The 12948-nt window shown below is 45.0% G+C and overlaps 1 protein-coding gene across 2 annotated transcripts in view; it reads right to left on the minus strand.

Moving 5' to 3' along the window:
- Nucleotides 1–12948, minus strand: part of si:dkey-9k7.3 (circularly permutated Ras protein 1) — a 30231-nt gene that overhangs the window by 10648 nt on the left and 6635 nt on the right. For both annotated transcript variants that reach the window (XM_061252344.1, XM_061252342.1), the window contains exons 5-15: nt 11713–11799; nt 11079–11179; nt 9637–9816; nt 9486–9536; nt 8768–8857; nt 6957–7108; nt 6562–6643; nt 6307–6419; nt 6140–6224; nt 3108–3214; nt 2650–2762 (exon numbers count right to left, since the gene is read on the minus strand). In XM_061252344.1, the coding sequence (XP_061108328.1) occupies nt 2650–2762; nt 3108–3214; nt 6140–6224; nt 6307–6419; nt 6562–6643; nt 6957–7108; nt 8768–8857; nt 9486–9536; nt 9637–9816; nt 11079–11179; nt 11713–11799 (1161 nt within the window). The remainder of the gene's footprint in view (nt 1–2649; nt 2763–3107; nt 3215–6139; nt 6225–6306; nt 6420–6561; nt 6644–6956; nt 7109–8767; nt 8858–9485; nt 9537–9636; nt 9817–11078; nt 11180–11712; nt 11800–12948) is intronic.

Here is a 12948-nt window from a genome sequence, read left to right on the forward strand (position 1 = left end):
AGAACCACCGACCTGGCGGGTCCCAGTCATTTACCTTAACCACTACGCTACAGGCCGCTACAACACTGGAGACTCCCTCAATTCTGTTCAATGTACCTTAATCACTACAGGCCGCCCGAAGCGAAATGGTGATTTCCCTGATTATAACATAATGTGCTAGTACCAGCAGAGACAGTACTGTTGTAATGTTACAGGGATGTTGCAGTATAGCTTTAATTGCACTATTACCATCATGTTACATTTTGGTATTAAGCAAATGCTCTTATCCAGAAGAATGTACACAGTGTATTATTATTCTTATTATTACACATTTTAATGACGCATTTAAGGGAACAATTTGTGTTATTATATAAGCCATAATAGTTGTTTGGCTGGCTGGATGTAAACCCATACTATTACAACAATGAAAACAGATGTAATTACAGGCTGCAGGCAGGAGGAAGTAAACATCAATTGTTTGAACCTCATTAAACGAAGTGTCAGAACAATCGTAAATGTCAGAAGATACTACGAGTGACAACCAGGAAGCATTCATTGGCACTCATGGTGCACAGCCAACCTCGCCTGCCATTGTTTTCAGTTCTGCTTTTCAGTTGGTTGGTTACTGGTTGACTACTTGTAAACCTGGAAAGTATATGTTATGGGTGTATATACAATATACAACTTCATTAGGCAGACTGTTCCAGCACAGGGTAGGAACTCTCTTTGCCCCCAGAACAGCCTGAATTCTTTGCGGCATGGATTGGACAAAGAGCGGGAAACATTCCTTAGAGATTCTGGAACATGCTGACATGTGGCATCATGCAGTTGTTGCATTCATGTTGTGAATCTCCTGTTCCACCACATGCCCAAGATACATTCCCCAAATTAGATTGAGACCTGCAGCCTGTGGTACCAGTAATAAAATTCTGAGTTATGCCATAACTAGTGGGCCGACATGGCTCAGGCCGTAAGAGCAGTCGTCTGGCGGTTGGAGGGTTGCCGGGTTCGATCCCCTGCCCGGGCTGTGTCGAAGTGTCCCTGAGCAAGACACCTAACCCCCAAATGCTCCTGATGTGCTGGTCGGCACCTTGCATGGCAGCTAATCGCCGTCGGTGTGTGAGTGTGTGTATGAATGGGTGAATGAGAAGCATCAATTGTACAGCGCTTTGGATAAAGGCGCTATATAAATGCCAACCATTTAACTTAATGTAAACTGAGTGCACCAACTGATTTACACTTAGAAACACTTTTACTTTATTACACCTACTTATTAATGCGATTATCTAATCAGGCAGCAGTGCTGTGAACAAAAAACTCCTTGTTAACGAGAAAGGTCAGAGGAGATGAGCCAGACTGGTCAAAGCACACAGGAAGGCGACCGTAACGCAAATCACCACACATTACAACAGTGGTGTGCAGAAGAGCATCTCTCAACACACAACACGTCAAACTTTTAAGCAGATAGGCTACAGCAGCAGAAGACCAATAAGAAAAAAATAAAATAAATAATAATAATAATAATAATAATAAATACCTAATGAAGTGCTCAGTGAGTGTATATCACACTGAGTGTGCTCAGTGAGTGTATATCACACTGAGTGTATATCAGAATGCCACAACCAAGAAGCATAAGAATAAGAACAGGTCATCTACTATCAGGAAGCATTCATCAGCATTGGCAGTACACAGCAACCATGCTTTTCACTGTTTTCAGAGAAAAGGAAAATATTCTCCTTTGACCATGACATAAAATGAATGAAATTCTTTTTTTGACGAAGTTGTAATCCAAACTAACATGGTTATCCAAAAACAAACTCCACAATAACCTGCCACTGCCACTAAAAAGGGGATTAAGAAGTTGTTTGCGTGTGTGTTTCAGATCTGAAAGTTAATCTACATTTCAACTAAATTACGTAATTATTGAGCCGTATAAAAGAGGCGTGGTTTTCAGGCACAGGAGGAAGGGTTTCCGGGACTTTTACATTATTGGCATTTTGGCAGACGCTCTTATCCAGAGCGACGTACAGTTGATTAGACTAAGCAGAAGACAATCCTCCCTGGGTGTGTGTGGTCAGGTTTCTAGTTTTCTGGCAGTTTTTTCCCCCACAGAGGACCATTTCATTATTTTTCTTTTGGTGTTTTCTGTTTATAGGCTCAATAAAAGACAGCAAGCCAACACGATGGTCTATCAGGTTGGTTGACATTTTGAGAAGCCCAATGTTTTGGCTATGTCTCCGATTTAATTAGATTTAAGACCAATGATGACTTGCTTCACTGGCATTGACACTTATTTGTTCCGCATTGTTGAGAGACAACAAACAGACTCCAAATGCAAAAATACACATCTGGAGTCAACTCTAGAACTTACTAAAGCAACGACAAACTTTGGCAACCTGAAATGGGGGGGGGGACTAAGAACAGCTGTAATTCCCACATATTTCACCCAATATGGATACCCTCTAAAGCTGACAGTCTTTACTTAAAGCTCATTATTTCAATTCAAAGGCAATGTGTTGGGGAACTGTTTCACGGTCCAAATATTTACAGATGGCACTCTGTACATACACAACTTCCTGAACTTGAAGGAGATATGTAAATTCCTAATGTGAAGGAAGCATGCAAAATATATCTATAAAAAAAAAAAAAAAAATTATGAATAGTACTCACTCTCTATGCTTTCAGGTTTAACAGCAAACTGGAAGGTGAACTCTGCTCCCTCCGTCACATTGCCAATGCCTCTGACCAGCTTGTGGGCCGAGTCTTCCTCATAAGGGTAGTAACTGAGTGCAGGACATGCAGTCAGAGAGAGAGAGGGAGGGAGGGAGGGAGAGAGAGAGAGAGGGAGAGGGAGAGGGAGAGGGAGAGGGAGGGAGAGAGGGGGGGAGAGGGAGAGGGAGGGAGAGAGGGGGAGAGAGGGAGGGAGAGAAAGAGAGAGAGAGAGAGAGGGAGGGAGAGAGGGAGAGAGAGAGAGAGAGAGGGAGAAAGGGAAAGGGAGAGAGAGAGAGTGAGTGATGAAGGGGCTGACAGAGAGGGTCAGCATGCTTTTGAATAAAAGCTCTGAGGTACATGACCCCTCTGAGCTGTTTGGCAGATGTGTAGCTCATAGCAGCGCAGCTGACACTTACATGCCCTCTGCTGACAGCAGTGTCGCTGTGACGCCGGTGGCCAGGACGTTATCTGCCAGGACAGTCTGGATTTCCGTTGACACTGAGCTGATATTCACGATGTTCACCTTTTTTTTGGAGAAAAGAAGTCAGCAAAGCTGCACGAATGGCTACCACAGGCAGAACACTCAAATCGAAAGAGCATTGAAATTGTTATTGAAATTGCAGTTCTGACATCATTGTTGAAAAGAGTGGATGTATCCTAGCTCTGTTAACAGTATATTTGGCGGGAACAGCAGGACTAAGAAATCCAATTTACTAGTACTAGTACTTCTTAGTACTGAAACTTGCCTGAAAAACCTGGCTCTTAACTTTGCAATTTTCAGAAAATATGAAATACTAGGGATGGGCATTTTCTGCATTAAAATTTTTCGGCTAATAGACAAAATTTTATCGATCCACCGATTTTATTTTTAGGACTCAGTAAAAAAATAAGGGCAAAAAATTACCAGAAATTTATGCTTGCACAAAAGGCAACATACACTCACTGAGCACTTTATTAGGAACACTATACTAATACTGGGTAGCCTTTGCTCTCAAAACAGCCTCAGTTCAGTTGTGGGGTGGATTCCATAAGATGTCGAAAAACATTCCTTTGAGATTCTCTTCCTTGTTGACGTGACTGGAATCAGAAGTGAGCCTTTGCCCACTGCAGGCTCAGGGTTCTGTTCTTGGCTGACGGAAGTGAAACCCGACCCGGTCTTCTGATGCTGTGGCCCAACCGCCTGTGGCATGCCTGCTCACCACAATGGTACAGAGCGGTTATCTGCGTTCTCGTAGCCTTTCTGTCAACCCATTCTCCGTTGACCTCTCTCATCAACAAGGTGTTTTACGTCCGCAGAGACTGTTGCGTGTGCGAAAATCCCAGGAGATCAGCAGTCGCAGAAATACTCAAGCCGGCCCGTCTAGAACCAACAATCAAGCCACGATTGAAATGACGGAGATCACATTCTCCCCCCATTCCGATGGTCGATGTGAACATTATCTGAAGCTCCTGACTCGTATCTGCATAATTCTATGCATTGGACTTGCTGCCGCACGATTGGCTGGTTAGATCATCGCATGAATAAGTAGGTGTTCCTAATAAAGTGCTCAGTGAGTGTCCAGTACTGTGCAAAAGTCTTAGGCACCTGTATAACATTCTGTACAGATACGATTCTTTCAAAAATAATTCAATGAAAGGTCCTAAATAAACGTACTATACATTTTGCATTACATTTTAGTAATTTGGCAGAATTGTCCAAAACTAAATCAAATAAATATTTTTTGTGGCCACCCTTCGGTGTTAAAACGGTATCACTTCTCCCAGAGCCAACGCTGTCCTGCAGTTCTATAAGACAATCAGCAGGGAGGTTGTTCCAAGCATGTTGGAGAACTTTCCACAGTTCTTCTGCAGACTTTGGTTGGCTCCTTGCTTCTGATCTCAGACAGCCTTGATCAAGTTTTTATGTAAAAAGTAGTCAATTGCTTATGTTACTTTTTAAAATTAAATACAAAAATGTCACTGTAAATTTAAATCTTTTGGAAAATGAATATTTGGAAATCTCAAATATGTTATTTTATACTAACACACAGAAAAAAGAAGCATGTATATTATAAAGTCTAGGGTGCCTAAGACTTCTTCACAGTGCTGTATGTCTATAGCGGCGTATCACCGGTAATATTCCCAAACTTCAAATATTTAAATGGCAGGACACTGAAAACAGGTGATTGGATGAAAGTGGCAATTCTAAACACCAAGACATTCATGAATTGGCTACAAAATGAATTGAACATCAAATATTGTAACAATGCAAGCAAGGGAAAAAACATCATGGCATACTCTCAGTTAGCACTATGAGGGATTTATTATACTTCTTTCTTAAACTTAGTCTTCTGCTGCTGTAGCCTATCCACTTAGAGGTTTCACGCATATCACTTCTGAGATACTTTTTTTAAGTACAGAGCCAAAAACAACAATTCTTTCCAGATAATTATGGACTGCATTGTATTACAATGTAAAATCACCACACCCTGGGAGAATCACCACACCCTGGGAGAAATATTTAATTTGTATGTGTCTATTGTAGTACACCACTATTCATCAGGCAGAAATGTTCCTCTTGTTTTGATGGCAGCATGACTTGTTTACCAATTAGGGTGTGGAGGCTAATCTGCTGCTAAATAACATGGCAAGAGTCCAATCGATAAAGTCCTTTCATAAAGGAACTATTATTTCCCTTGTTTATGATACTGCAGAAAACATTTCATACAGCTTGGGCAGATCCCTCGGTAGTTAGCTTTTCAAATTTGTCTCCCGTACATTATATGCATGGGTGTTATCATCAGTATTATCATGTGTAAATTGTACGTTTAAGCTCATCGCATACAGGATGCCATCAGGCTGTTATGTGCTGCAGATCCTTCTGCTCTTTTTCTAATTGCAAAGTCTAAAAGTCAGCTTATTTTAATCAGAAAATACAAAATACTGCTATTAATAATAATAATAAGAATAAGAATAATAGTAATAATAATACTAATAGTAGTAATAATAATAATAATAATAATAATAATAATTTGTTCTTTAGCTGACACTTTTACAATCCCTTGAGCAATGTGGGGTTACACTCAAGGGCCCAGCGGCTGCGTCAGTCTTATCACGACTACACCAGGGCTTGAGCCACCAACCTTCCGGTTCCCGGTCATGTACCTCAGCCACTAGGCTACAGGGCTGACAATTTTCATTTTTCACAGAACTGAAACTGCCATTTTTCCTACGCCACGAAAATGTTCTGAGCACAGTCAAGTTAAACAAAGGCTTACATGACAAGGATAGGGATATCAGAAAGGAGGGGCAGGGGAAATCAGGAGGGAGGACTAAGGCTTGTAAACATGATTACAATGAGAGGCGGTGAGAGTCTGGCTCCCTGGCTGTTTGGAGAAGGCTGTGTTATGTTCGGTTCTCGTGTTCTAAAGAGGCTGGATCAGACGCGGAGGCGCTGCCGGTCACTCACCCTCCCCCCCGTGAGGTCGGCCAGTCGTCCCACCTCGGCGAGCCGGCAGTCCGTGCCCTCGAAGGTCAGCACTGACACGATCACCCTAGCGGTGACACGGCACAGTCGGTAAACGGGCCCCACAGAAACAGGGACGGTTATAAGGGAGGTTCTGGGGTCTCACCCACCCGCTGTCGGCCGCTTCCTTGGCTAGCTCGTTGTAGAAGAAAGGGGAACTGGTGGAGGCCTGTTCCAACTCTCCCAGCCCGATGTTAGCTCGGCCATCCGTGCAGATGATCACCTGTAATCAGGCAGATGCTCTGCTATGCGTTCTGCACACACCAACAGTGAATGTCTCTTTTGATGCTTGCTTCGAATGGTCACCCCACAACAGCCAATCACAGCCGCAGGTAGCGCTAGGAGTGGTTAAGTTTGACACTGACCTTTGACCCCATGTAACGAGAGGCCATCGCTATGGAGACAAGCGCTGCTGGACCCAGTGCTGTGGCTCCATATTCACGAAGTCTGGGGAGTGAGCGAGGGAGAGAGAGGGAGAGAGAGGGAGAGAGAGGGAGAGGGAGAGGGAGAGAGCGGGAGAGAGAGACAGAGTTGGCAGCTAAAGGCTAAAGGCTTAAAAGGATTAGTTAAATCCCATTAAAACATAATGTCCTTTGTAGTGCATACATAAACATTAAGTTAAGCACCAAACACTAGTGCCACAGTGTGATTTTATCACGGAAAAAATCTTAAATTGATAAAATCATGTAGGTAAGATAAACAGCTACCAGAGCAATACCACTAAATACACACACACACACACACACAGGGGAGGACTCACTCCTTCACTTTCTGGGTGAGGGGACCGATGGACTCGGCAATACAGTGGGGGGTGGAGTACTTCTCCCCCTGCATCTTCAGGTAATCAAAGTCCATCAGCGACCAGTCTCTTAAAGTGAGAGGGGCACCTGTTCCATCTCCATATACTGTCACCTGAGGAGGAAACGCGCACACACACACACACACACACACACACACACACACACGTGCACACACATGCAGAGACACGTGTACAAATATACAAATGAGCAACAACGCTCAAAGCTGTCCTTATCTTGGTCATCCATCTTGCTTTCAGAAGGGTATGTTGAGCATTTTGAGCAAGAGGTATGTTGAGCATTTTGAGCACTTATCCTCTACATATTTCTGTTCCTAATATAATCACTCTATTCAATTAAATTTAGTTTTGTGCTTTTAATTTTTATTTTAATTTACTTCACACCTCTAACATCAAGGGACTGTCGTCATTACAGCAGGCTGTGATCCGCTGTCGATCTCAATGAGCACAGACAAGGAGTCGTCCAATAAAATGATCAAAGAATCTTCTGCCCAATCAGCCCAATCAGTTACTACCATCTACCGGTAACAAGGCCCAGAACCTTACCTAACCTCACACTAAAGGTAATTCCTTTTAATTTATGAATTTATTTATTTTTTTGCATCACAGAAGAGAAGGTCAATCCCCCAAGTCTGTCTCACACTTTACGAGGAAGCCAATGTGACAAGCATTTGCCCCTTGCTGCAGGTCATATAATGTAGGTCATAGAAACAACAACAAACTCCAAATGGGTGGCAGGTAATCTGCACTTTGACAGAAATATGATCTATGCCGCTAAGATAGGAGAGGGGCGTGGATGGAGGTCTGAGGCAAACAGAGGAATGGGAAAGACTGAGTTTCTGTTTCTTGTTTTAGAATATTTTTTCAAATAGATTGCTCAGTAGGTCACTGAGGTGTTGCCTCTGAGAGAGACTTGCGACAGTCACATCCTGTTTGAGAGAGTGCTAAAGGGGAGTAATGCCTCACTGTCTCTTGTCAAAATGAAATTTCAAAACGTTAGGCAGAATGGTGTGTTGCCATCATCATTTTTCCTATGTTCTTATGTTCTTATGTTTTTATGTTTTTATGTTTTTATGTTTTTATGTGTGCGGATGCAGCCACAACACCCAACCGGAGGTCCTCACTAAGCTCTTTGGTTTTAGCCAGGACATGCAACACTGACGAGAATATCAGCCGTTCTCAATTTATAGTTCATTAGAATGCTCTAGAAATTACCAGGACCATTTGTAACGGGGGTGTCACACTGAATTCCCCGGGGGCCGCAGTGTCTGCTGGTTTTTGGGGTTTCCTTTCGATCAGCCGTCAGTGAAGGCCTTGAGAACAAGGTGCGTGGATTCTTTAGCCAATCAATGACTTGAATGAACCACAGGTGCCGAGAACAACCCGAAAACCAGCAGACACTGCGGCCCTCCAGGACTGGAGTTTGACACCTGTGGTGTAGAAGCTTGCATTTCCTCAAGCATTTGTGACAATTTCAAAGGGTATGAATAATTTTGGACATTGGTATTTTTAGTAAAAAAAAATTTTAATTAATATTTCTAACACAATGTCTTACCCTTGTTTGTCACATTCTTATGTCATTTCCAGCTAGAAGAAATGTATTTGTAAAATAAAATAAATCACTACAACTCCAGATTTGGCACAGGTATGAATAACTTTGGGCTTGACTAAATGCATGCATGAGTGCCTCAGGGAGAGTTTGTGTGTGCACGTGGGCATGCACGTGCGTACGGTATGTTTGTGCTGTCCATTACCTCATCGTTGAAGGTGACGAGAGCGACTCTGCGCTTTGGTGATGTCTGCAGCAGAGAGGACAACGCAATCTGCAGGGCCTCCTGAACACTCTGCGCAGTGCCAGAGAACAGAAACAATAAAAACCTGGAGAACATAAACCTGCCCTCCTCTCAGCCTGAGATCCATTTTACTCGATACACACGCATGCGCTAACACTCAGTCACTCACTCACTACATATATAGGGTACAATGTCCTCGTAATCTGTCCATTTCAGATTAGTAATACACAGAATAATCTATCCTTTATTTTATTCTGATTGCTTGCTTGAATTTGTAATCATTGTAATGGAAGGACATAAAAAACCCCATTATAAATCCCTGTTAAAAAGACACACACACACACACACACACACTCACTCACCCACACACACACTGGAGGAGAGTAACTCACACCCACACTGTCAGGGAGTAACTCACACCAATGTCACAACCACAGAGGAAGACACATATACAGAGATGGTGAGTGAGACAATGACACACACATGCACGCGCACGCACACGCACACGCACACACACATACCCACACACACAAACATATACACACACACACACACACACACCAACACATCCCCACACACACACACTCATGTCTTGCCAGACAATCACACAATCACACACTGACACACTGACACACTGACACACACACATATACACACACACACACACACACACACACACCTGCAGCCTGGACACGTATGTTGGAGACCGTACACTGCTGCCTGCAGAGACCTGCGGACAGTGAACAGAAAAGAGATACAGAGTAAATGGTAAATGGTTGGAATTTATATAGGCGAGGCGCAGGCAGACGGTGGGAGGGACTCGGGATGACCTCGTAGGTGACGCCCATGCTGCCGGACACGTCCACGCAGAAGACCACCAGCAGGTCCTCCAGGTTGATGTAGTCTCCGTCGGGGTCCTCGCTCAGGTACAGCACGTCCCTCCCGGGGACTGGCCTCCGGGGCACGGCGCGCAGGACGTTCTCCCGCCCGCAGAACTCACAGCACCACACCTGCACAGGTCGGAGAGATGTTATTACGTATTATTACGCGTCACACACAAAGCGGTGATACAGTTCTGGATTCGTCTCCCTACAGTTACCAAGACCAGGAGTGTGAAGACCTAAAAGCCCAGAGGGAAGTCTCCTCCACCAGCTGATCCTGAGGCCCACGGAACTAATGTCCACTAAGGACACCCAAACTAACCAACCCCAGTGCAACACCACCCAGCCCCAGTACAACAACAACCAACCCCAGTACAGCAGCACCCAGCCCCAGTACAACACCAACCAACCCCAGTACAGCAGCACCCAGCCCCAGTACAACAACAACCAACCCCAGTACAACAACAACCAACCCCAGTACAGCAGCACCCAGCCCCAGTACAACACCAACCAGCCCCAGTACAACAACAACCAACCCCAGTACAACACCAACCAGCCCCAGTACAACACCAACCAGCCCCAGTACAACAACAACCAACCCCAGTACAGCAGCACCCAACCCAAGGAGACTATCACCCAGCCCAAGGAGAGCATCACCCAGCCCAAGGAGAGCAGCACCCAGCAGCACCCAGCCCAGTACAACACCACCCAGCCCAGTACAACACCACTCAGCCCAGTACAACACCACTCAGCCCAGTACAACACCACCCAGCCCAGTACAACACCACCCAGCCCAGTACAACACCAACCAGCCCCAGTACAACACCAACCAGCCCCAGTACAACAACAACCAACCCCAGTACAACAACAACCAACCCCAGTACAGCAGCACACAGACCCAGTACAGCAGCACACAGACCCAGTACAGCAGCACACAGACCCAGTACAGCAGCACACAGACCCAGTAGAGCAGCACACAGACCCAGGAGAGCAGCACACAGACCCAGGAAAGCTCACACAGACCCAGGAGAGCACCGCAGACCCAGACGAGCACCACACAGACCCAGGAGAGCTCACACAGACCCAGGAGAGCACCACACAGACCCAGGAGAGCACCACACAGACCCAGGAGAGCAGCACACAGACCCAGGAGAACAGCACACAGACCCAGGAGAGCACCACACAGACCCAGGAGAGCACCACACAGACCCAGACGAGCAGCACACAGACCCAGGAGAGCAGCACACAGACCCAGGAGAACAGCACACAGACCCAGGAGAGCACCACACAGACCCAGGAGAGCACCACACAGACCCAGGAGAGCACCACACAGACCCAGGAGAGCACCACACAGACCCAGACGAGCACCACACAGACCCAGGAGAGCTCACCGTTTTGTTGTTGCGAAGGTTCTGTACGCTGCTCAGCGACGACATGGCAGCGCGGCACTTGTCGCAGTACACCGGGCTCTGCGTGGACTGCTGACAGGGAGCTGAGCCGGAGCGGGGGAGAGTGGGGGAGAGGAGGAAACACACTTCCGCTTTTAAAAGCTTTCTAATGAAGCAACTGTTATAAAGAAAAGACCGTTTTTATACCCATAGATTTGGGGGGAGACAGGAAGACATGTCATCTTGATGTTAGACTATGTGAGACTAGGTGGTCCAGCAATGTGTGCCCCCCAAAGTTGAAATGAAACCTGTATGTTAGGCGCAGATTCTGACGAAAAACAAGAAACAATAACAAAGCAAAACCGCGATATTTAGCCGATTTAATCTTATCTGCTGATCGCTGGGTCAGAGAATGCAGCACATTGGTGGAAAGAAAGAGACGCAGAGAGAGCGAGAGAAGGGCGCAGCGTGAAAGGGCGAATTACATCAGGAAGAAGAGAGAGACTCGGAAATCTACGAAAGGATAGAAAGAATAACAAATCACAGAGACGGGGTGGTAGAGCAGACACAGGGAGAAAGGGTCTCCGCCAGCTCTCGGGACACGTCTGGGCGCGTTTAGAACAGAGCGGGCTCTCACCCTTGCTGATGTCCACGAGTCTGCTGAGAGAGAGCGACAGCACGTTGACGTTGGCCCTGAGGGGCACCTCGCCCCTGGCCTCCAGCCCTGTACACAAACACAGCGTTCATTCCCACCCAGCTACGCTCGCTTCAGATCACTGCGACTTTCACAAGCTGCATCATCACAGACGGAAATGCCACCGCAGATAAGCCAAGCGACAATCGAACCGGCGTCATCGTAGAGATGTGCGTCGACCTGATTACAGCTCTACAACCTTTCCATCAGACACGGCGGCCCGAGAGGGTAGAAAGACCAGAGTCAGGCGCACTTGCCACAACACTGCTTAATTACGCCCTTAAATTTGTTTTAAAGAGCAGTGGTAACTTGGACAGAGACACAGAATAAAGGTCAATCGGCGAAGACACAGAGCAATGGTTCTGATTATCTGTGTTTACACGAGGACTCGGAACTGTACTGTCCTCAGGTCCTCTTAGCACTCATACTTGTGTTTGATCTGCACTTCGTTGTACGTCGCTCTGGATAAGAGCGTCTGCTAAATGCCATGTAATGTAATGTAATGTAATGTAATGTAGTGTCATGTAATGTAGTGTAATGTAATGTAATGTAACGTAATATAATGGAGTGTAATGTAATGTAGTGTAATGTAATGTAATGTAGTGTAGTGTAGTGTAATGTAATGTAGTGTAGTGTAATGTAATGTAGTGTAATGTAATGTAATGTAATGTAATGTAATGTAGTGTAATGTAATGTAATGTAATGTAATGTAGTGTAATGTAATGTAATGTAATGTAGTGTAATGTAATGTAGTGTAATGTAATGTAATGTAGTGTAATGTAATGGAGTATCTGTTTCACGCTCAACTTCAAATGTGCTTTCATGGCACAGCAGGTGCACACGGGGTCTCAACGCAGAAGCAAAAAGAAAACATTTAAATGGAACAGGAAAAGTAAAAATACAATAAAATACAAACATTATTATTATTAGTATCATCATTATTCTTTCAGTTTTCATCTGTGTCCTTAAGGTTATTGCAAGTGATGGTGCACACACACGTGGTGCTGAATCTGCATCTCCCATCAATCCGTGGTGTCAGTAACTTACAACTGTACATAAAACTTAAGAGTATATAATCTATAGAGACAGCGACACCGATGGGGAAAGATTCCACCGCACAGGGAAGCAGTTTCGTTCATCTGTGTATGATCATTTGTGTCCTTGGTCACAGCCACAACG

The sequence above is a fragment of the Conger conger genome, chromosome 8 (assembly GCF_963514075.1).
Source record: "Conger conger chromosome 8, fConCon1.1, whole genome shotgun sequence".
NCBI lineage: Eukaryota > Metazoa > Chordata > Actinopteri > Anguilliformes > Congridae > Conger > Conger conger.